This window comes from Maniola hyperantus, chromosome 2 (assembly GCF_902806685.2).
Source record: "Maniola hyperantus chromosome 2, iAphHyp1.2, whole genome shotgun sequence".
NCBI lineage: Eukaryota > Metazoa > Arthropoda > Insecta > Lepidoptera > Nymphalidae > Maniola > Maniola hyperantus.
In genome coordinates, this window is record NC_048537.1 from 3,422,742 (window position 1) to 3,444,592 (window position 21,851).

Sequence of the window (21,851 nt, forward strand, 5' to 3'; positions counted from 1 at the left end):
CTGTTGTCTGTTACCTATCTTTTCAATATTAAATAGCTGAACCGACGTGGCACAAAGTTTTTCATTCTGAAGACAGACGTAGTACTTTTTTATGCTGGAAAATAAAATATTTCCCACGGGATTAAAAAATAAATTATATGCTAACGAAGGAACTGGAAGTAGCCCACATCAGCTGCTATAGTAGGTAGATAATACTTAATTAATATTTAGCAGCGATGTAGATATCCTATAAGCATAAAAATATCTGAGCTGCAGGAGACCAATCGATACAATAATGCTTCATTGGTTTTTTTTGGTTCATTGGTTTTATTTTATCAATAATTGTTACCATTTAATCTTCTCAGTTGCGGTTCTGAATACTGCATTCAGCGCGTTGTTTGTCGGCGAGTGCAGGCGTGCGCGTGCGCCGCGTGCCAAGAGCTCGCTTCGTTTTGCTCCACTCGGCTCTAGTCCGTCTCGCCGGTAACGCGTATATCCCTGTCTTTTGGACGATTGTTAGCACGCGCGTCTTTTACCAGCCGGCCTTCCGAGAACTCGACAATGGGCCGATAACGGCTAATTGCTCCTTGTTTGCTATCGTGTTCGAATAGATCGCGAGTGCAGTGTCCGAGAGGGTGTGATGGCCGAAAACTGCGCGCTTATACCTGAACCCGTAACGATGTATACGCAGACGGAAGCGTTGAGAGATGTGAAGGACTTGTCGAAGAATTTGATGAGTGGGGACTTTGAAAGGCAATATGCCAATGACATAACAGAGAAAGGTAGCAAAAAGCGGCGAGGATGTGTTATTTTCGGGGTTACTGTGGCGGCTTTGACGGTTTGGCTGCTGGTCCTCACGATAGTTCGAGAGGTGCAGGTCAAGCGGCTCCAGCAGGAGGTGGATGAACTGTCAGCGAATATGATCGCGATGTCCGCAACCGTGAAGTCTTTGAATGAAAAGCTCACCAACAACAGACTTTTCAATGAATTCAAGACCTTGGAGGACACGGTGAGTATGCATGCAGTGTTTACCTTACTGTGGTATTCCATAAGAAGATAATGTGTGCATATTTAAACATGCCATAGATAAAGTTGAAGCTCAAACAAATACTGTATGTTTGCTGTCTACTTGATAGAAACTAGTTTTTTGGATAAGTGATGCTTCATTCTTGGATTTCTTTTAAAAAACGTACAAGGTGGTTTCTTGTATTTAGGTATGGCAAAGATTTTAAACTGAGTATTATGTCTACCTAAATGTAAAAATAGTATAAACTTCATAACTACCTGTCTATTTATTGATATTAATAAAATAATTGTCTATCGCAAGCGAATCTTTGGAAGGTTATCTACCTAGGTATTATGCCATTGAATATTTTAGAAACATTCATTATATTAGTAGTAGGTATACCAGATAGGTACCTACCTTATCTATTTATCGTTAAATGCGTGTCATTTAAATCCAGGGCAAATGACTGTTGCAAATGAAGTTTTAGAATTATTTTAATCTAATTTATTCAAGCCATTTGACTTTGGAATTCTCTTCCTCTATCCTTAAGAGAAGACCTGCCTAATCCTTTGGTGCGGTTTGAAAGCAAGCATTCAAAATTATATTTTGCAATCCCTTCAGTTGGTTGATCTGCCACTATTGGCTCATAGGCAGAGGGGACGTAGGTACCTACCTCACAATTTTCGCAATAATCAAGCAAATCAATCAACTAAAGTGAAGTAATGCACCTGTAAGTGGAGCTGATTGTCGTGGGGGAGCTTGCTGTTGTTTGAAAGCTTCAGTGTGGATAACATTCACATATTTTTATTAGATTATAAATTCAGCTAATCAAACCAATTACGGTTGTCGTAATGTACCTAATAAGCACAACTTCCTTCCTAAACTCCCTGATCATTCTCGACCCTGGTACCTAAAAAACCGGCAAGTGCGAGGCTCGCGCAACGAGGGTTCCGTATTACAGTCGTATTTTTTCGACATTTTGCACGATAATTCAAAAACTATGATGCATAAAAATAAATAAAAATCTGTTTTAAAATGCACACACACTTTTCATAATAATATGGTAACTACCCCACTTGATTTTGTTTGAAAATTGAAAATACTAATTATTTGTTGATAACCACAATTTTTTTTGTATGATGTAACCACAAATTCATGGTTTTCTGATTTTTCCCCGAATTTCTGCTATAAGACCTACCTACCTGCCAAATTTTATGATTCTAGGTCAACGGGAAGTAGGTACACTGTAGGTTTCTTGACAGACCGACAGACAGACAGACAGACAACAAAGTGATCCTATAAGGGTTCCGTTTTTCCTTTTGAGGTACGGAACCCTAAAAAGAGAAAATAATTGTTACAATTTACACGGAGAAGCACTAGAATACAGGCTTAATGGAAACTATGGGATTGCAATTCCAGTTTGTTTATATAATCGCTAAGCAATTACTAGAAGCCTGATAATATGTATGAGATAATAATGTCGGACTCGGACCTAGTCAAGGTCCCATAACCACTCGTGATGATTACAGTCAATTGACTCGATGACATGACGACAGTAGTATAAAGCAATTCAATTCATAATCGTGAACATTTCAAATTTTGTCATTGAGCACTTATAAAAAATTTCCAGTCCGCTGGTCGAATGGCATTGGTAGTTGTCACCTACCCATAGGTAATACTAGATGCTAGGTAGGTAATAGTTTAGTATCACTTTGCTACATAGTTGATCTTGATATAGCTCAGCTATAAGTTTCATTTCATTTTATACCTACTGTCTTACATCTCACATCTTAATAACTGTTGTAGGTACCTACTCCTTTTTAGTCTATTGTTTGTGTTTTTGGATAACAAACAATAAAGTAAAAACTAAAAGCAGGTCTACGTTTGTACTCATGCATAAAGAATTAGATCACTAAGTCAGATTCAGATTCAGATTCAGATTTATTTATTTGCTTTCATGTACATTTACATTTATTGATGGTGGGTGCTTAAAGCTAAAAGCTAAATACATGAGACCCTGTCAGGGTATTGCAAATACAATTTTAGGTACAATAAAATGGTAAATATTAAAGATACAATAAGAATAGGATAGTCTTAGTTTAGGTAGTTAGGTACATTGCTTTGATACTTACAACTCTTTTTGTCCCACATCGTAACCAAATCATCTCCTTCCTGTATTTTAAGTGCAGTGCTCTTATCAATAAAGCTGTTTCCTACTAGTTCTTTCCATGGCCCTCTCCTTCAACTTCCATTCTTTAATTTCTTCCTTTCTTTTCTACATGATCCGGCACCAAATATCCTCTATCTGACTTCTAATCATCTTAACAACTAAGTAGGTATCTACTTTTACCACAACTTTATTACTACTGAGAAAATTTATTACAAACTTGTTTAAAATGGCTGTTTAAATACAATAGTTATAGCATAGCATCTGGGTGTTAAATATTTGTTATCAGTTTTCAAAAAAGTGCTATTTTCATTTTTCGCTGTCTTGTGTTTACTTTGTTGTAAGTTGGAATGTTACGTTGTTCATTGCCAAATTCGTCAGCATCGGTTATAAAATTTGAAATAGAATCAGTTGTTTTTATTTGCTAGGTACAAAATAATAATAAAGGAGTTTACGCAGTCGTGCCAAATGCTAATGACGTAATAGTAAAATATTTGGCCGTATAATGTTATACATGTGTGATTTTACGCAACTTGAGCCCAAAATAGTGTGCGTGTTTACTTGGCTCTGTGTATGTAAACCAAGCAGCATGAGGGTGTGGAAGGCATGAAAATGAAAATCTTCAAATGTTTAGGAATTATTTTAAAATCCGAAGAGAATAGGAGAACTAGTGATTTTTCATACAATACAAGAATATCAAGTATTTACGCAAGTAGGTACCTTTACGCAGGCGGATTAGGAAAATGGCTTCTTAGAAACTAGTAATTCAATCTGATTACTTAAATAGGCTTTCCGCCTTTAGAATGGTCTGAATATGGACAATGCATCCGCGTTTATATACATTTCACGTTTATAAGATTTGTCGAAGTAGATAGTAGGTTCCACTGCTGTTTCCACGTATATGTTGCTCTATTCTCTCTCTGCATCGTATTCTCATTGCTGAGGGTTATGACAACTTCCATTAATCACATAATGGTACCTAGGTGGTTTTTAGGGAGCTTCCGAAGATCCTCGCACATTGGCAATGAAAAAATTCAAAATGAATAAATATTTACTTACAGGATTCTGTTGTTTGCGTAGGCATTATAGGCAACAGTGATAGCTACAATTATCTAAACTAGCTAAAGAGACAAGATAATAGAATAGATAATATTATACTTAATAGATATTCCGGGTTCTCTGACTTTTCCAAATAAACTAGACTTTTTGGGATTTTATTTATTTGTTTATTTTTATTTTTCATGTACCAAAATTGTAGTTACAAAGTAATAATTAATTAATTTTACCACATGTTGGACAGTTTTATCATTATCTGCTACCTAATTATACCTACTTGTTATGAATTTGGAGTTCATTCATCGCTGCGCTGTTTTCAAAGCTCTATTTAATACCTATCTACCATTTTAAAAACAAAATTTTATAATAAAAATTATTGTACGAGTGGGTATAAACATGCCCACGTGGAATGGTAGCAAGAATACTGGTTGCATTTTATCGAAGTGGTTGCATTTTGTTATACAAACAGATAGATAGTCTAAATAGATTCTGTACGCAATATGCAATATTCTACCTAGGTGCCAGAAGAATACAATGGGTAAAGATTTGTACCTATATTAGATTTCTATACGCCCTTAGAGCCTGATAGCTGCACTTTTGAGTTATGGAGGTTGTCTTATTATATCGCTTACGTAACGAGGGTTCGGACTTCGGTCCTCGCGGGAGGCCGGCGGCGATGCATCAGTTTTTGTTTACAATCCGAACCGGTTTGTGCGAATAGAATTACAGAACCGGTTCTGTTCTGGCACGGACGTCCGCCGCTGCTTTCGGTCAAGCTTTTTAGATTGCCAAATTTTATATGTAACTTTATAAGCTTAAAATTTAAATTATGATGCAAGCGAAAACCGAACCGCCAAGAAGGTAGGTATCGCTTTAAATCCTAATCTTACGCGTAGGTATAAGTCCCGCAAATTGCTATTGCGCTGGAACCATGTCTCATTAACATCGAAATGACGTCATTTTGACGTCAGCCGAAATAAAAATATACCATCCGCTCGAAACTTCAGTCTAGTGCTGACGTCACTAAAATGGCGGCCACGCGCATTAGCAATTGGCGAGACTTACCTATATAGTTCGTGACAGGTCGACAAGGCGGGGGGACGCCCCGCACTCCCACACGTCACCCGCGCTATCCCGCACCGGGTTAGTTCGGGGGCTGTGCGGGTGTGCAGGGCGTCCCCACTCCGATTGCCATTTCGACCTGTCGCGTAGGTACTATACTATACGCGACAGCGTACTATAGCTAACATTTTTTTCGTGAGGAACATCCATCGTGATAGTCATCGGCCACGGGGCAACGCGGTTATGTCGGCCTCCTACCCCGACTTAAAACCTCAAGACCACCTCACCGCAAACATTGATCAGGATCAACCCATCGCCGGCCCACTACTGAGCACGGGTCTCCTCTCAGAATGAGAAGGGCTTAGACCATAGTCCGCCAAGCTGGCCCAGTGCAGATTGGCAGACTTCACACACCTTTGAGAACATTCAGGCATGCAGGTTTCCTCACGATGTTTTCCTTAACCGTTAAAGCAAGTTAAGTTAACTCCGAAAAATTAGAGCTGGTGCATGCCCGGGATCGAACCGCTGACTTCTCAAATAGAACTTAGAAGGCAGAGAGGTCTTAAGCAGGCTATCGCCATTTATTTTGCTTTTATTGCATAGTCATAGATTACTAAGATTTTGTCATAGTCCAATAGTCCAATTTTAGATGCTGATTGCCTAAAAAATCTAAGTAAATGAACGCACGTGCCTACTGCCCGTATCTTTATAAGCAGTAAGCACGTATAGCTACGTAACAAAAACATTTGAAGTTTTATGAGCGAGCATATTATTATCATCTTTTATTATGGCCAAAATATGCCGACAAAACAAGCCATTAAACGTTTATACTTTCGCAGTTGGTACCTATATAACAGTCAGTTGTAATTGAGTTTTGGGAATTGCTTTTGTGGACAATCATTCAGTTGCGTTGATTAATCCAATTAACAATTAGTAATAATAAATTGAATACCGCAGTGAAACCATAATTTACCCGATAGGCTACCAGTTGAATCGAAATTCTTATGAACCACCAAAATTGTTTTATTCTAAGTTTTCCTACTACCTATACCTAACGGTAAATAAAGTGTTTAAAGTACCTAACAAAAATGTAATCCCACTTCTGAACAGCAAACTTCATGCATGGGTCTCTGAGGTCATTGTTTATATTCAGATACACGCTCGCACTTCGCCCTATCTCAATAAATATTCCAAAATAATTTGTTGACAGATTGCATGCATGTTTCCAAAAGAAAGTACCAGTACGTAGGTACCTTACTTATTATAAATACATAAGTAAACACTTTTTCAGAAGATCTAATTAACTATTTCATGGTTTCACCAGTTTGAAAAAAGGATCTAGGTACCTACCTATTGAGACAAACCAGCAAGAACAACAAAAAGGAAAACCAGTTATTCTTTTTGCAAGGCGTTTACAATAACTACATATTATACTTAATGATATTATTTTTCTATTTTGTAGGCCTATATTTTTTGGCTGCAATCTTAAGAAGATTTTCGTTCAGCCAAACAGTTTCGTCATTGAAACTTGAAAGTACCTACCTATACTTATATGTATATTATATCTTATCTACAAACGAAACGAAATTTATTACAATAAGTATTTTTATTATGCTAGGTAATATACACGTACACATAAATTAGGTAAGTAGGTACATAAATAGATAAGTATATGTCTATTTACCTAGTTTTGAGTTAGAACTTAGAACGTTATATCACAACATGCAATAGGTCAACAATTAATGATAACCACAATTATTAAATAAACAAAGTGTGCATTCTATAGTCTATACAAGAACACGATGCTGTAAGCTCTTGTTCTAATACCAATCCTCTCTACCTTGATTAGATATTCTGCATAGAAATGTTTGTAATATTTTTTTTTTTTAATTTAATTGTATTGAACTAGTATTTGAAGTATATACATGTGTTGCGGGCTTTACATCATTGGTCGCCCTGTAGAATGAAGGAACTATCGGTTTGATCCACGATATGTCAAAATATTAGGCTATGGTAATATGGTGACGTGGATCATAGAAAATAGGGCTACTTTTGGGCTATAGCGACTTCGAAGCCTTGACGTTTTGTTAGGTTTTGTTAAAAGTTCCCTCTGTCGTAAACTGTGCCCACCAGCTATCAATTATTACTTCGAACATTTATAGACAGTCACACACTCCACATTATTTTGTGGACTAACCACTACTGCTTGCTATGCTCGGTCTAGGAGTCCTTTGCGTTCTAGCACTATTTTTTTTGAGCCACAAACTCGAATATTGTTCTTCTTACAAATAAGTAGGTAACCAAAGTCTTGGAATTAAAAGTAACACCTGCTCCTATTCATGTTTAGCATTTTTAAAACAAATGATTATTTTAATTAAGGAGTTGTTACTTGTTATAGAATAGGTAGGTTATAAAATAATGTGTTGACAAAATCGTTACACGTGTGACTCATTTAGTCGCCCCATTAAGCGTGGCGTAATTAGGAATCTAAAATCTAAACAAGCTATTAAAATATTATAACGAATCTCTCAAGTCTCAAGTCTCAACCCACCGTGAGAAATTAGGCGGTGATTAAAATGAGCTCCCCGTTCAACATCATTAACTTTTTACACTCCCTTTCGGACTGATCCAACGTCGATCTGAGGCGAGTCGGGCCTCGCTCTTTTAATTATGAACATTTTGGGTGAATGAAATATTTCTTTTCCGAGCTAGAACATCGCAATAAACCGTGAGAGAAAAACCCAAAAAATGTTCGTTTGTTTTGGTCACAGCTTTTATAAAATAGTTTATACTATTTTATAAATCGTTGTTTTCAGTATTTGTTGTTTAAATACAGTAAGTAGGTATATGGCTATACTGAAATTTCATATTGCTAACTAGTCTAGTTTTTGAGATGAACTTTCAGGGTGTCTGGCAGGGGGTTGTCACCATATAAAGTGTCTGGCAATGCATGATGTGATTTCTAATACTATTCCCAAGAAAATATAAATAAAAAAATTCAACCAAAATTAAAAACCGACTTCAATAACCACAAACACTAAAAGAAAAATAAAATTTAATTTATTACCGAATATAATAATATATACAAGAGTTATTGTAGTTCAGCTGTAACAGCTATAGGTGACTATAATCAGCTGTACGTCCATATCAAAATTACCTTACTTTTTGCTGAGATACCAAATTAATATGTTAACTACTACGCAGCTTTAGAAATCAGTCAGATCGTAAAAATTTATGGGCATTTTCCTTTTTCAGACCAGTATTTAAATCGACTAAAGTCAGAGAGGTGGCACATAATATTAGTCGACGGAATTAAATATAGATCCATTCGGCACGAGTTTACAAACGTTCATTGGAAAAACGCCAGTAATTGGCCACCGAGGTACCTACCTGCCTCCTACCTACTATAAATGCCTATGGTAAGGATGTTATATGGTATTTTTATCCCGTAAAGAAAAAGAATAGAGAAGCCGAATTTAGGATACTGAGTTTCCCTATTACGCGTTTGTTAATTAAAGTTTAAAACTTATTTGAATTTGTTGATCTAAATTTTATTGACTACATACCTACATACCTACTAGGACTAGGTAGAAGATAATGCCAGCGATTTTGTCCGCGTGGATTTAATATTTTAATAATCTCATGGGAACTCCTTGATTTTCTGAGATGAAAATTATACCTACTCTATCTTCAGGATGCAAAGGAATATCACCTACGTACCAATAACGATGCAAGCAACTACGTCCACGTTTATTTAAGCTATTTATGAATTCTCGGGGCAATTCTCTGAATTTCCGGGACCAATATTAGGTCCTTCCCCAGGACGCAAGCTACCTCTGTACCTTTCATCAAAATTAGCGAAAACGGATGGCCCGTGAAAAGCTAGTAGACAGACAAATACATTTTAGCATTTATAATCCTACCTACCCAGTCGGGGTTCTTGAACTTTATTTTGTCATTGAATTATTAACTGTGTACCTACTTAGTTAGTGTAGGTACACTGCGATAGTTTATGAATATCTAATAGATATATACATATATGAGAGCTTGGATATGAGAGTCAGTCAAAATCTGTCAGGCAAAGAATGACGACCTCCCTTGCGCAGTGGTAAGCGCTGTTTCTTATTAGTGGGAGCTCCCGTGGTTGATTCCCGGCAGGGGTTTGGAATTTTATAATTTCTAAATTTCTGGTCTGGTGGGAGGCTTCGGCCACGGCTAGTAACCACCCTACCGGCAAAACCGTGCCGCCAAACGATTTAGCGTTCCGGTACGATGCCGTGTAGAAACCATAGAGGTGGGTTTAATAAAAACTGCCGTACCTACTCTTTCCAGGTTAGCCCGCTTTCATCTTAGATTGCATCATCACTTACCACCAGGTGAGATTGCAGTCAAGGGCTAGCTTGTTTCTGAATAATCGAATAAAATATACATACGTAGTTAAATAATAATGTTCTTGCAAATAAAATCGTTTTTAAAATTCGTTGAAAAATTCTCAGGTGGCTTTCAAAGTCTGCGGTCAAGTAGATCAAAGTAAATAAAAGGGCACAAGTAAATGCAAAAGGTTTTGTCTTTTATCTTAAGATTTTAGACTGTTCAATAGACGTCAGTTATCCTTCGCAAAAGCTTGCTAGATGATATATCTTTTATTTTATGGATATGTACTATTTCATTCAAATGTGAAACCGTTAATATTTTATTATATCTAATGGATGTAACGTAGGCGTTTTGAATGTTTGCTTTTTGTTTTTACGGCGATTTTATGTTCTGGCTTTGATATAATAAAATAATAGATTCGAGATTCTACTTTAGTCTTTATTGCTTACCTACTTTACTAAGAACAAAAGACTTTGAACGTGACTAGGTCTTTGGATTTAGATTAAAAAAACCGTCCAAGTGCGAGTCAGGCTCGCGCAATGAGGGTTCCGTACCACAGTCGTATTTTTTCGACATTTTGCACGATAATTCAAAAACTATAATGCATAAAAATAATTTAGAATGTACAGGTGTAATGTATATGATACCCCATTTCGATAGTTATCTCACTTCGAAAGTTGAAATACTAATTATTAGTTCATGACCACAATTTAATTTTTTTTGTGTGATCTAACCCTAAATTCACGGTTTTCAGATTTTTCCCCAAATGCCAGCTATAAGACCTACCTACCTGCCAAATTTCATAATTCTAGGTCAACGGGAAGTACCCTGTAGGTTTCTTGACAGACAGACAGACAGACAACAAAGTGATCCTATAAGGGTTCCGTTTTTCCTTTTGAGGTACGGAACCTTAATAATATTAAGTAAATACCTAACAAGAGCCCGTGGAAAAATTTGAGCAGATGCTTGGCCAAAGCTTTTGATTTGATTTGATACGTTTTAATACCTAAGGGTCATAAGTACTTACACCATTATTATATTTTACTAGATGATGCCCGCGACTTCGTCCGCGTGCATTTAGGTTTTTTTAAAATCCTGTGGGAAGTCTTTAATTTTCCGGGATAAAAAGTAGCCTATGTCCTTCCCCGGGATCCGGGATCTAAGCTGACTTCATCAAAATCAAAATCGGTTGAACTGTTGGGCCGTGAAAAGCTAGCAGACAGACAGACAGACACACTTTCGCATTTATAATATTAGTATGGATGAGGTAAGCCAAAAAGTAAATTAAGTCTTTAATAATTAATGTAGGTACTAGGTTGGTACTTAAAGACAGAAAAGCAGAGGAAGCAATAAATTTTATTTATTTTCGTTCTTCAACGATTAAAAACAGGATTTAGCTTGACATTTAGCTATCTAACCTAAACCTATAATGCTGTACCTGAGCGTGCATACGTATAATTATTATGTGTAATAATATAATTCATTAGCAAATTAAGTAATTTAAAAGAATATGACTGAATCCGTCATTCAGTTCATCTAATTCTAGTGTGCAGCTGTTATTATTGGGTAATCCTTATTATTATAAACATAAAAACGAAAATATTATGAGTAGTTGTAAACAGCTTACACGCTTATAGCTCGTCTGCTTAGGCTACCTATAAGAATTACTATTTACTAGATTCCGCGACTTCGTCCGCGTGGATTTAAGTTTTGTGTGGGAACTCTTTTAATTTTCCGGGATTAAAAGTAGCATATGTCCGTCCCCGGGGATGTAAGCTATCTCTGTACCAAATTTCATCAAAATCGGTTATACCGTTGGGCCGTGAAAAATTAGCAGACAGACAGACAGACACACTTTCGTATCTATAATATTAGTACGAATTACATCCATGCTGATCTCACATCTCTAGAAGCACTTAAAATATTTGTCACGTTGAGTCATGGGTTCATGACCTAAGATGGTTATCACAGCAGTGAGGGTGGGTATTGTTCGCGGTATGATGTGAGGAAGCGGACAGTCCACAATCGAGTTAGCAGGCCGGATTACACTCACATATCCAATTAAAATCACACTGGTGCATTTGAAACGCGGCGTTTTAAATACGACATCAGAAGTGGGATGGGATAGGAATTGAGATACAGCAAAATGTGGTCGGTACCCACCACGTCCTTCGGCGTACATCTTGATTAATAGTACTCTTAGATATAATGATTATTTTATTAGATCTTAGTGATAGTAACCCAACCCAGCATAACGTTATCTCCGAGGCACAGAAGGATCGAAAATGGAAAATTCGGACCTTCTAATTCAGTCACCCATCCAATTACCGACTTGGATCTACGTTACCTCCACTTTTTTTTTAGTAAGTCTCACTTCAGGACATTTTGGCTCCAATGACCATCGCCCTTACGATAAGCATAGTCTGTTCCCTGCCAATTTAGCTTGCTGAGAGTTTAGGTTACGTCGTGGCCTTGGTTCTTCCTCTGTCCGAATCTTATCCTTCAAGGAAACGTCCAACTAATCCTCTCTATGGCTCGCACGACTTTTATATACTTACTTTTATTATACGCTAGTGCAATATGACTTCAAAGTGACCACTGGACTGCCACCCGCATCACAATAAACTAACGCCTACGATGCCTAATGCAGGCCATTGTTTGCTTTGGTGTCAATGAATCATGCTTAATTTGAGCTAATACAGGCATTTATGAATAGCTGCGGTTTGTATCTACGATATACCTAGGAGGGATATAGGTACCTATTTTTACTGTAATAACAGCAAAAAGAACAATGGGTCGCACTTTAACCTGTGTAATCGGAAACGCGGAAAAATTTCGACATTGGGTTTTAATTTTATATTTGTAGCACAAATAAATTAAATGCATGTATACCTACTTTTGCGTTTAAAAATTTCATAGGAAGTATCCTTATAGAATTGGCTTTAATTCAAATACTATAAAGTAGGGTTATGATTCTTCATGTAAGGTCACTTCATTTTGTCTACCTTGTGAATATTTCGAAAACAAAAATCTGGCAATTTACATAAGTAGTAGGTACTAGGTAGATACTTTGAAAGGTAAATAATAATTTATCCTTAATATAATATTGTGTTGGCAAAAACATTAAGCATAATAAAGGACCGTTACAGTCAAGAAATACCTATAGTATAGACCGTGACAGGTTGAGATGGCAATCGGGGTATGAGAAGGGGGCACGCCCCATACACCCGTACACCCGAACCGGGTTCACGTGGGGGCTATTTGGGTGTGCGGGGCGTTCCCTCCCCGATTGCTATCTCCACCTGTCGCGTACAGCGTACTATAGGTGTTTCTGTTTATTCAACTGGCATAACTACACTGATAATAAATAAGTAAAATTGATGTAATATTTTATTTTCTTCAAAGACAAACTTAAAGACAAAAAAATATTATGAAGCGTCGATTCCACTGCCAACGTCTAGAACTGAGTTCAAAGTTCTGCATTCCACGTAGGTACTCTTTGAATCAATATCTCAGGTAATCTTTTAATCTATGCGAATTATGTTTTGAATTTCTACTCTTGCAACGGAGTCACGAGCAACTTTTTGACGTTATTACTTACCTATTACTCTCTCTTATCCCGTGGACAGATAGTCTTCTTCTTCTGTCTGGTCTTATTCCACGTGGGTTCGACACAATGTAATATTGTTTTCTTCTTCCACTCGCTTCTGTCATGCGTCAACGCATTGTCCAGTTCCACCCCTTTTAGATGCAATCCATCCACCTTTTCTCTGGTCTTCCTCTCCTCTTTTGTATTTTCACATACCCACATATTTCAATAAAATATCTTGACATATTATTTGTCAGGAGTCAGGATTTTTTTGTAATCTTACAGTTTTTATCGCATTATTGTAAGTAACTGTAAACGTATTCTAGTTCGTCGTAGTTAAATCTCAGATAAGCCGTGTTTTATTGCGTACATTTTGTATGTTATTTTGTTCTGCTTGACAGGAAAATGTAACGATTAAAACGCAGAGACGTTGAAAGTTTACGTAACTAGATGTCCAACACGAGTCTTTGTAACAAGTGATCTTTATCAAATACATAGACGACTGTCTGGGACTTGAAAATACCTACAGAAAATATATTGTATGTACTCGTAACAATATGTTCCACGTTCCAACGAATGACATTGTAATAGTGCCTTATCATAATAGTGATGTTTTACAGCAATATGCACTTTATATTTTGTTTTAGGTTATATACAGATAAAATAACACGCACAACACACAAGTTAAGTACATAATCATTTAATTAATACATGATTTTATAACTATATTATGTATCAAACAAAATCCGAGCCATATTCGATTTTATTGGCCGGAGAGACTGAAGGACTTTTGGTGAATCAAAAAAACAAAGTTTTAATATATATAATTCCGTCTTCGGTGACTATGACAAACTATTTCGATGTCTTAGAAGAATCATAGTGAAAAAGTTCTGATTTTATTAAGCACTCTTCAAAATTTTACACTACCTCTTCAACTAGAGTTCCTGAATTGCGGCTAATTAAGAGCCTAAGAGGGCTTATACGTAGAGAGTAAAGACATTTTTGTATGCGGTTTGTATTCTACAAGGGTGACATGCTTACTTTGTGACCGAACCAATACAATCAACAAACCAACAAACAAACACACTTTCGCATTTATAAGATGGGTAGTGATTCTACCGTATTATCAACAGTTCATCATCACTTACCAGTTACCACCGATAAGATTCCTAGCAGTCAAATGTTATTTAACTGCTTAAAATGCACATAACTCCAAAAAGTTAGAGGTCCTGGATCTGAACTCCCAACCTCCTTAATAGCAGCCGACGTCCTAACCACCAGGCTATCACCGCTCTTCACTCAGTACATCTTACCTTTACTGCGAGATATGTAGAGAATTGAAGATTTGCAATTAAACGTGGCCGTAGAATGCGAGTTCGCCGCAGGGAAGGCTTTATTGATCGCAGGGCCATTATGTAGTACATAGCACATAGCTGCACGGAAAGGTTCCTTGATATTATCTCTGATGCTTCACTCCCCAGGGCCACTGCTGTCTGGAGGAGGACAGAATGGATAATAATAATATGTAGGAAAACTATTCTTGTTTATATCCTCTATTAAAATGTACCCAACTAGCTGTTTATCGCATAGATTTAGATTTTTTGAAAATCCCGTGGGAAGTGTTTGATTTTTCGGCATAAAATGCCTATGTCCGTCTCCGGGATGCAAGCTGTTTCTGTATACCTTTCGTCAAAATAAGTCCAGCGGATAGGCCGGGCAGACACACTTTCGCATTTATAATATGAAGTATTGAAGTATGGATGGTTATTTAAAAGAAATAAAAGAGGTATTATACTGTGTACCCATTTAATTTAATAAAAGCCAGCTTTTTTATTAAGTTCTCTTTATTAAAAGTTGTTATGTTGACCTAAATGTACGGTTTCATCGAGTCAATCAAAATATTAAGGTCGATTTCTTTGCACATTGCTCACAATTCCATTGCTTTGTGAGTCAAGAATCCTTTTGTCTTCTAAGAATTTAAACAATTTGAGGATTAAGTATTTCTTACTGACTGAGTGTTGTGGAAGTTCTTTCAAGAAATCTGTTTAGCTGTAGAATGTATATGTCTACACCTAACCCCCCATTTCAAATTGTCGTTTGTCGGATACGGACAGTTTCAGTGGCAGAACATTTTATATGAAGTTATGCACATTTGTCAGTAACCGATTTTGTGTCAAAATGTACTGCCACTGGAACATCAAGCGACAAACGACAAGTGGGAACGGGGGGTAAAGGTTGAAACGACTTTTTGTCTAAAACTACGAACTATGCTCGGAGCTTATTATAGTTCTCACATCTTCCAGCTTCGACTGCTAAGTCACTTACTGCCATTTGAGATTGCAGTCAAAGGCTAACTTGTATATCTGAAATCTGAATAAATAAAAAAAAAATGAAGAAGAAAATCGATGTAATACATAATAAGTCCTCTACTCATTAAAATATGCACTAAATGTTTATAATGTAGTTCAAGGTTGTGCATGTTTATATTTGGATTGCGAAATGGTTATTACCGCCTGCATCCGCTGCTGGGTGCTCGTAAATCATATTTATTTATATTTATTAGGAAGGTAGCGATATATCTATGATACAATCATACAGTAACCGGTAAGAAATATTGTACTTCGACCTTTAGTATGAGTTTTTGGCTTTGTAGAGCTGGTAGAGCGTTTTCTTTGTCACTCGTACCTGTGTGACGTTTTGTCTGTCTCCACGACAGAGACAAACGCTCTACGAAACCACTATCTCTTTCTAAAGGTCGATATTTTTTGCCTAGTTGAAATAGCTCAATGCTTATTATCTTTATCTATACTGTTATATAAAGAGGTAATGTCGTTAAGTTTGTTTGTAGGGGGTAATCTCTGAAACTACTGAACCGATTTTAAAAATTCTTTCACCAGTAGAAAGCTACATTATTCCTGAGTAACATAGGCTATACGGGATCTTTAAAAACCTAAATCTACGTTTTTTACGCATTATAACTAACTTTGGTCCTATCTACTTACGTAATAATGCAACTTTGAAAATAGGCATGAGCTAAAAAGCAAAGTGCGCAGCCTCAATCAAGTTTCCAATTAGTCAACTCAGCGTCCGTATTTACATTTTCGCCGAAAATAGCCTGTGCAGATTGCATTTCGATCTCCAAACACGAATTTTGAGGAGAAACATTCGCGAGCGTTCTATTTCGGTCGAATATGTGGGTTAACGTGAATTTGCGCGCACACGGCTGGCGTCAGCCTCACCTCACCGCAGACCACCTCTATATTAATACATTATTATCTAATTCTAAAGGATGAATAGGCTTAGTTACGTAACAGATGTCAATGGCCCAGTGGGAGTTAGGTATCATTTGGGAACAACATGGGTACCAAATAATTTTGATGAAGCCTAAATAAGTTAATATTATACCTAATATCCCACTTGGTATAGTTATCTTACACTGAGGTTCATGATTCTAGGTCAACGGGAAGTACCCTATAGGTTTTCTTGACAGACACGACAGACGGACAGACGGACAGATAGACAGACAACGAAGTGATTCTATAAGGGTTCCTTTTTTCCTTTGAAGTACGAAACCCTAAAAATCTAGATGGTATGTTTATTACTTATTAGAATATTCAAAAAAAATCATCAAAAATTTCATCGTACCTACATGGTTAGGTACTTCGTTAATAGGTAAGTAGGTATGCATTAAAAAAAAATTTTGTCTTTTGGTTCATAATGGAATTTCCAATTAGAACCGCTACCTACGTCCTAAACTTAATCTACTAGCTTATTTTAAGCTAAACAGTATAATATTATTATGATTTATATGACCGATGACGTATATAATTTCATCATCATCATCATCATCATCAGCCTGTGGATGTCCACTGTTGGACATAGGCCTTCCCTAAAGAGCGCCACCACACCCGGTCCTTAGCCTTCCTCATCCAGCCAGACGTATATAATTTAATAAGGTTCAAATAGATAGTATAAAAATTAGTTAGGTTGTTTTGTATTGGTCTAAAGTGGCGTGTTGCGGTTTCATGAGATCACTGAAAACGTCACAACACAGGAAACTTCACGGGATATTACTTGGTATAGATAAATATAACATAATATTCATTCATTGACTCATCCCAGATAATAATAATAAGTAATAACAGCTTTATTACGGGTTAAATTCAAAATATTATTAGGAACTGTATTACCTACCGCGTTTTCATGAAATTCTATTATGAATCTCTATACCACGAACTGGGGAAGGCTGAGGACCGGGTGTGGTGGCGCTCTTTAGGGAAGGCCTATCACCTTGGACGATTTAACCTACCTCGTCCAAGCCAACAGTGGACAAGGACATCCACATTACACAGGCTGATGATGATGATAATACCACAAACTGTGGCCTGCATAGTTTTCGAAATCAGGGTAGGCACTAGGAGCTAGACTAGGTAACCTACTTAACTGCCTAGTCTAGGCAGACCGCAGAGTAGATTGCCTATTTACTACTGGTAGGTCATAATAAAATGAATATTAAACTATTTCGAAAGGAGAAGCTGTGCTTTAATGTACCTATGTATGGCAAATTGTGGCATGTACCTGCTTAATATGTAACACCTTTTTTGTACTTACAATAAATACTGTAAGTACAAAAAAGGTACAAGTACTTATAATAAATATTGAGTGGTTGCATTAAAAGTCGCTGTTTTTTATGTTTTTTGAACGTTTATTTCTATAATAAAACATTTAATCAAAATTTGCGCCTTCGGCAGCTTTCTTGCAAGCCTCTAAAATGTACATGTCACAGTTAGTTCATTGCAAAAATTGCTACACACATCTATGTATATGTGAACTGCGGGAGTTAATGCAACCATCCAATAAATAAATCTAATCTAATCTAATGCCTCTATGACCTAGACGCCACTACCCACGAACTATACCAGCTCCACATTAGAGCTATATCTTTAGTAGAAATCTATCTCTATCAAAAAACAGGCCAAGTGCGAGTCAGACTCGCGCACTTTCCGTACTGCAGTCCTATATGTCATTTTGCACGATAACTCATAAACTATGATGCATAAAAATAAATACAAATCTGTTTTAGAATGCACGTGTGAAGCCCTTTCATATGATACCCCACTTAATATGGTTATCTTACTTCGAAAATTGAATATACTAATTTTTAGTTCATGACCACAATTTAATTTTTATTTGTGTGATGTAACCACAAACTCACGGTTTTCAGATTTTTCCCCTAATGTTTGCTATGAGACCTACCTTCCTGCCAAATTTCATGATTCTAGGTCAACTGGAAGTTCCCTTGTAGGTTGACAGACCGACAGACAGACAGACAACAAAGTGATCCTATAAGGGCTCCGTTTTTCCTTTTGAGGTACGGAACCCTAAAAATCAATTCAAGTCGGAAAAACGCAGTCACACTCTAGTGTGTCGATTATGATTATGATTATTATTCGGAATCTGTACTAAATTTTATCACTAGCATAAACGCAAATACTTCTTCGTTATAACTTTTGATTTCGTGATCATACCGAACCACCTTTCACGACAAAGATCGAGTAATAAAGCCTATTTGAGTAAGGACCAAGGTATAATATCAATTTGATTAATATAATAATAATAATATGTTCTCAGGTTTTTTATAAGTATTACAGATTTTCTTTGATGTCATGGAATAAAAGGCTCAGTTAAAGCCGCAGATATTGATAACATCAAGCGGGCAGCGATTTACTCGCTCAATTAGTTTTAAAGGCTTGGATAGACACAACACGTGGCCGCAGTGATGCACGACGACAAGGCGTCCAAGCACAACTTATAATGTTATTTAATTAATGACTAATGATAATAATACATTCGAACTGTCAAGAATGCGATGGTCTAGGACGGGTGCAATATGGAGGGTACAAGAGCCCCGACTGGATAGTAAACCGGATGACAATAGAGGCCGAGGAAGATCTAGAGGAATCCACCGGGATTGGCGAAATGCAGAAGGGTATTTTGGAGTTCTAACTACCCCCGATGGGAAGTTTGCGTAACCAAGTATTGACTGTAACACTTCGATGATGGACTTAATCACTTAAAAGGTGAACAATTCGTGTGAAAATGCGCTACACGGTGCACAGGACATTCTTACCGAAAATGAATAATCAAATTGTGATACAAGTAAACCAAACTTTACAACTTAGAATATTTAAGAGAAGCTGGCAAAGCACGACGCTTGCGCATTTCCCTACTTACAACATTTTTTGAGATTTATTTGCCTTTTAAATCAGCTAAAGATATTAGATTATACGAAGAACTGTAACGTCGTCTTTTATACTGCAGAGCGCGTGTTGGAGCAGCGTAGCTGCCGTCGTTCGCTGACGTCTTGTTGCGCAGTTTAACGAGCTTCATACAGCGTCTTGAATTATCGTACATTTACATATTCACCATCGCGGCCTGGCCCACTCACTGTTAATGTTATCAACATGTCGTACAGTACGTGGCAGAAAGAAATGTAGATTGGCCTTTAGAATAACATTTGGGCTTTGTAGAGCTTTGTGTCTGTCACTCATACCTATAGGATGTTTTATCGGTCTAAATGACAGAGACAATGCTCTACAAATCTAGTATCTTCTTCTTAAGGTCGATGTAATGTACATTATTTTCTGCCGCGTACTGTACATAATCTTATACTAAATACGCGATTGCGAGACGAGATCGGAGACGAATTCTGTGAATTGGCAAGCTTGCATTGTGGCTCGCCACTCATCGTGCGCCGCCTATGCAAATTTGTACATGCATCTCTACAAATAGTACATTAGTTAAGCGTGACGTAGGCCGTAGCGTTCACCCTTGCTGTTACGGTCAGTCGGTCACGCGTCAATTTCGTCGACGCGTCGTGACTGTCCAAGGCTTTACTCACTCAATTAGCTGCTAAGTGAGGGACCCTGGCGTAGAGATCAAAGCGGGCATCCATCTGCGTAAAGAGCGAACGGGCTTTATATTTTACTTACATCTATCACTTTAATGGTTTATAAATTAAGAAAAATTGCATTAGGCAGCAAAACTGCTTCTGTTATCACGGAAGATTAAGAAAGATTCTTTGTTTTGCCCAATATAATATTTCTTCATGAGTCAGCCTCGCATTCGCGAGTTCTTTAAAAGGATCTACCCAGCTACCTACCGCATTATTTTCCAAAAAAAATCACTAGGTAGGTACTATGATTTAAAAATGAAGAGGTATATAATATAAGCCTTAGAAATTATTAGAAAGATTTCCAAAGTTTGTTACCCATTCAGTTACGGACCTGAGTCAACGTTGCTTGACCAGCGATCGCAAGTAGGCCACACCCTCAGTGTGCCCTCAGGCTCAATCAATCAAGATGTCCACATTAAGTAATCTGTTTAAGCTTAAATAAATATATCAATAACAATGTTAATTCAGTAGTTAAGTAGTAAATATTAAGGATCCTTTCAGACGTGCCATAATCACATCATAAAGGCAAAAATATTGTCGTCACAAAGCTATACAAAAATCATGTACAGCACGCGGCCGAAAGTACTTAATGTAGATCGACCTTTAGAAGGAAATATCAGATTTGTAGAGCTTTGTCCCTGTCGTTCAGACCGACAAAACGTCATAAATAGGTATGAGTGACAGAGACAACGCTCTACTAAGCCGAAATATCATTCTAAAGGCCGATGTACATTACTTTCGGCCGCGTACTGTACGCAAGCGGCCGACCACGTTGCAGTAGTTACCATTTGTAGCAGCTACGACAACGCAACTTCAGGTAACTGTAATGAGATCTCAGATCACTGCGCGGCGACATTTTTGCCGTCGCTGTAGTGTGTGTATTGTGGTCCGTCTGAATAGACACTATGGCCCCCGACGGCGCTACATCAAAGGACGCACTCAGTTGCGTGAAAATGTGCTTTATTATACCTTGAGCACATTTATCATGTAGATGCATTGTAGTGTAAATAATAGCCCCTCGACAACCCTACTAACGTATCTAGTAAGTATAACAAATGACGGTAGGTAAAATAAAAAACCGGGCAAGTGCGAGTCAGACCGCGCACCGAGGGTTCTGCTGATGATAAAAATTTGTTTTAGAACCCTTTATAATACCCCACTCGGTAATCTTAATTTTTTTTCTGATGTACCTAAGTTATAAGTAAGCATTGCTAGCCTAGTGGATAAAGCGGTGATAGCCTAGTGGTTAAAATGTCCGCCTTTTTATCGGGAGATCGGGGGTTTGATCCTGGGCACGCACCACTAACTTTTCGGAGTTAGGGATGTGCGTTTTTAAAACAAATACCACTTGCTTTAACGGTGACTGAATATCGTGAGGAAACCTGCATGCCTGAGAGTTTCCATGTTCTCAAAAGTCTGCCAATCCGCATTGGGCCAGCGTGGCAGACTATGGCCTAAAACCGTCTCACTCTGAGAGGAGACCCGGCTCAGTGTTGGGCCGGTAATGGGTTGATCATGATGATCTAAGTTGTAACTACAAGTTCACGGTTTTTGAATTATTACATTACATGTGTTATAAGGACAGTGTATTTCTTGACAGACATGACAAAAAGACAGACAGACAGACAACAAACTGATCCTATAAGGGTTCTTTTTCTCCTGT

The 21,851-nt window shown here is 37.4% G+C and overlaps 1 protein-coding gene across 1 annotated transcript in view; it reads left to right on the forward strand.

Annotated features, from left to right (window-relative positions):
• The first annotated feature begins 361 nt into the window (after positions 1–361).
• The window catches only part of egr (TNF superfamily member 12 eiger), a 56,208-nt gene continuing 34,718 nt past the window's right edge, over positions 362–21,851 (forward strand). Inside the window, exon 1 of the mRNA XM_034975406.2 lies at positions 362–988. Coding sequence (XP_034831297.1) covers positions 620–988 — 369 coding nt within the window. The 5' untranslated portion in view covers positions 362–619. The remainder of the gene's footprint in view (positions 989–21,851) is intronic.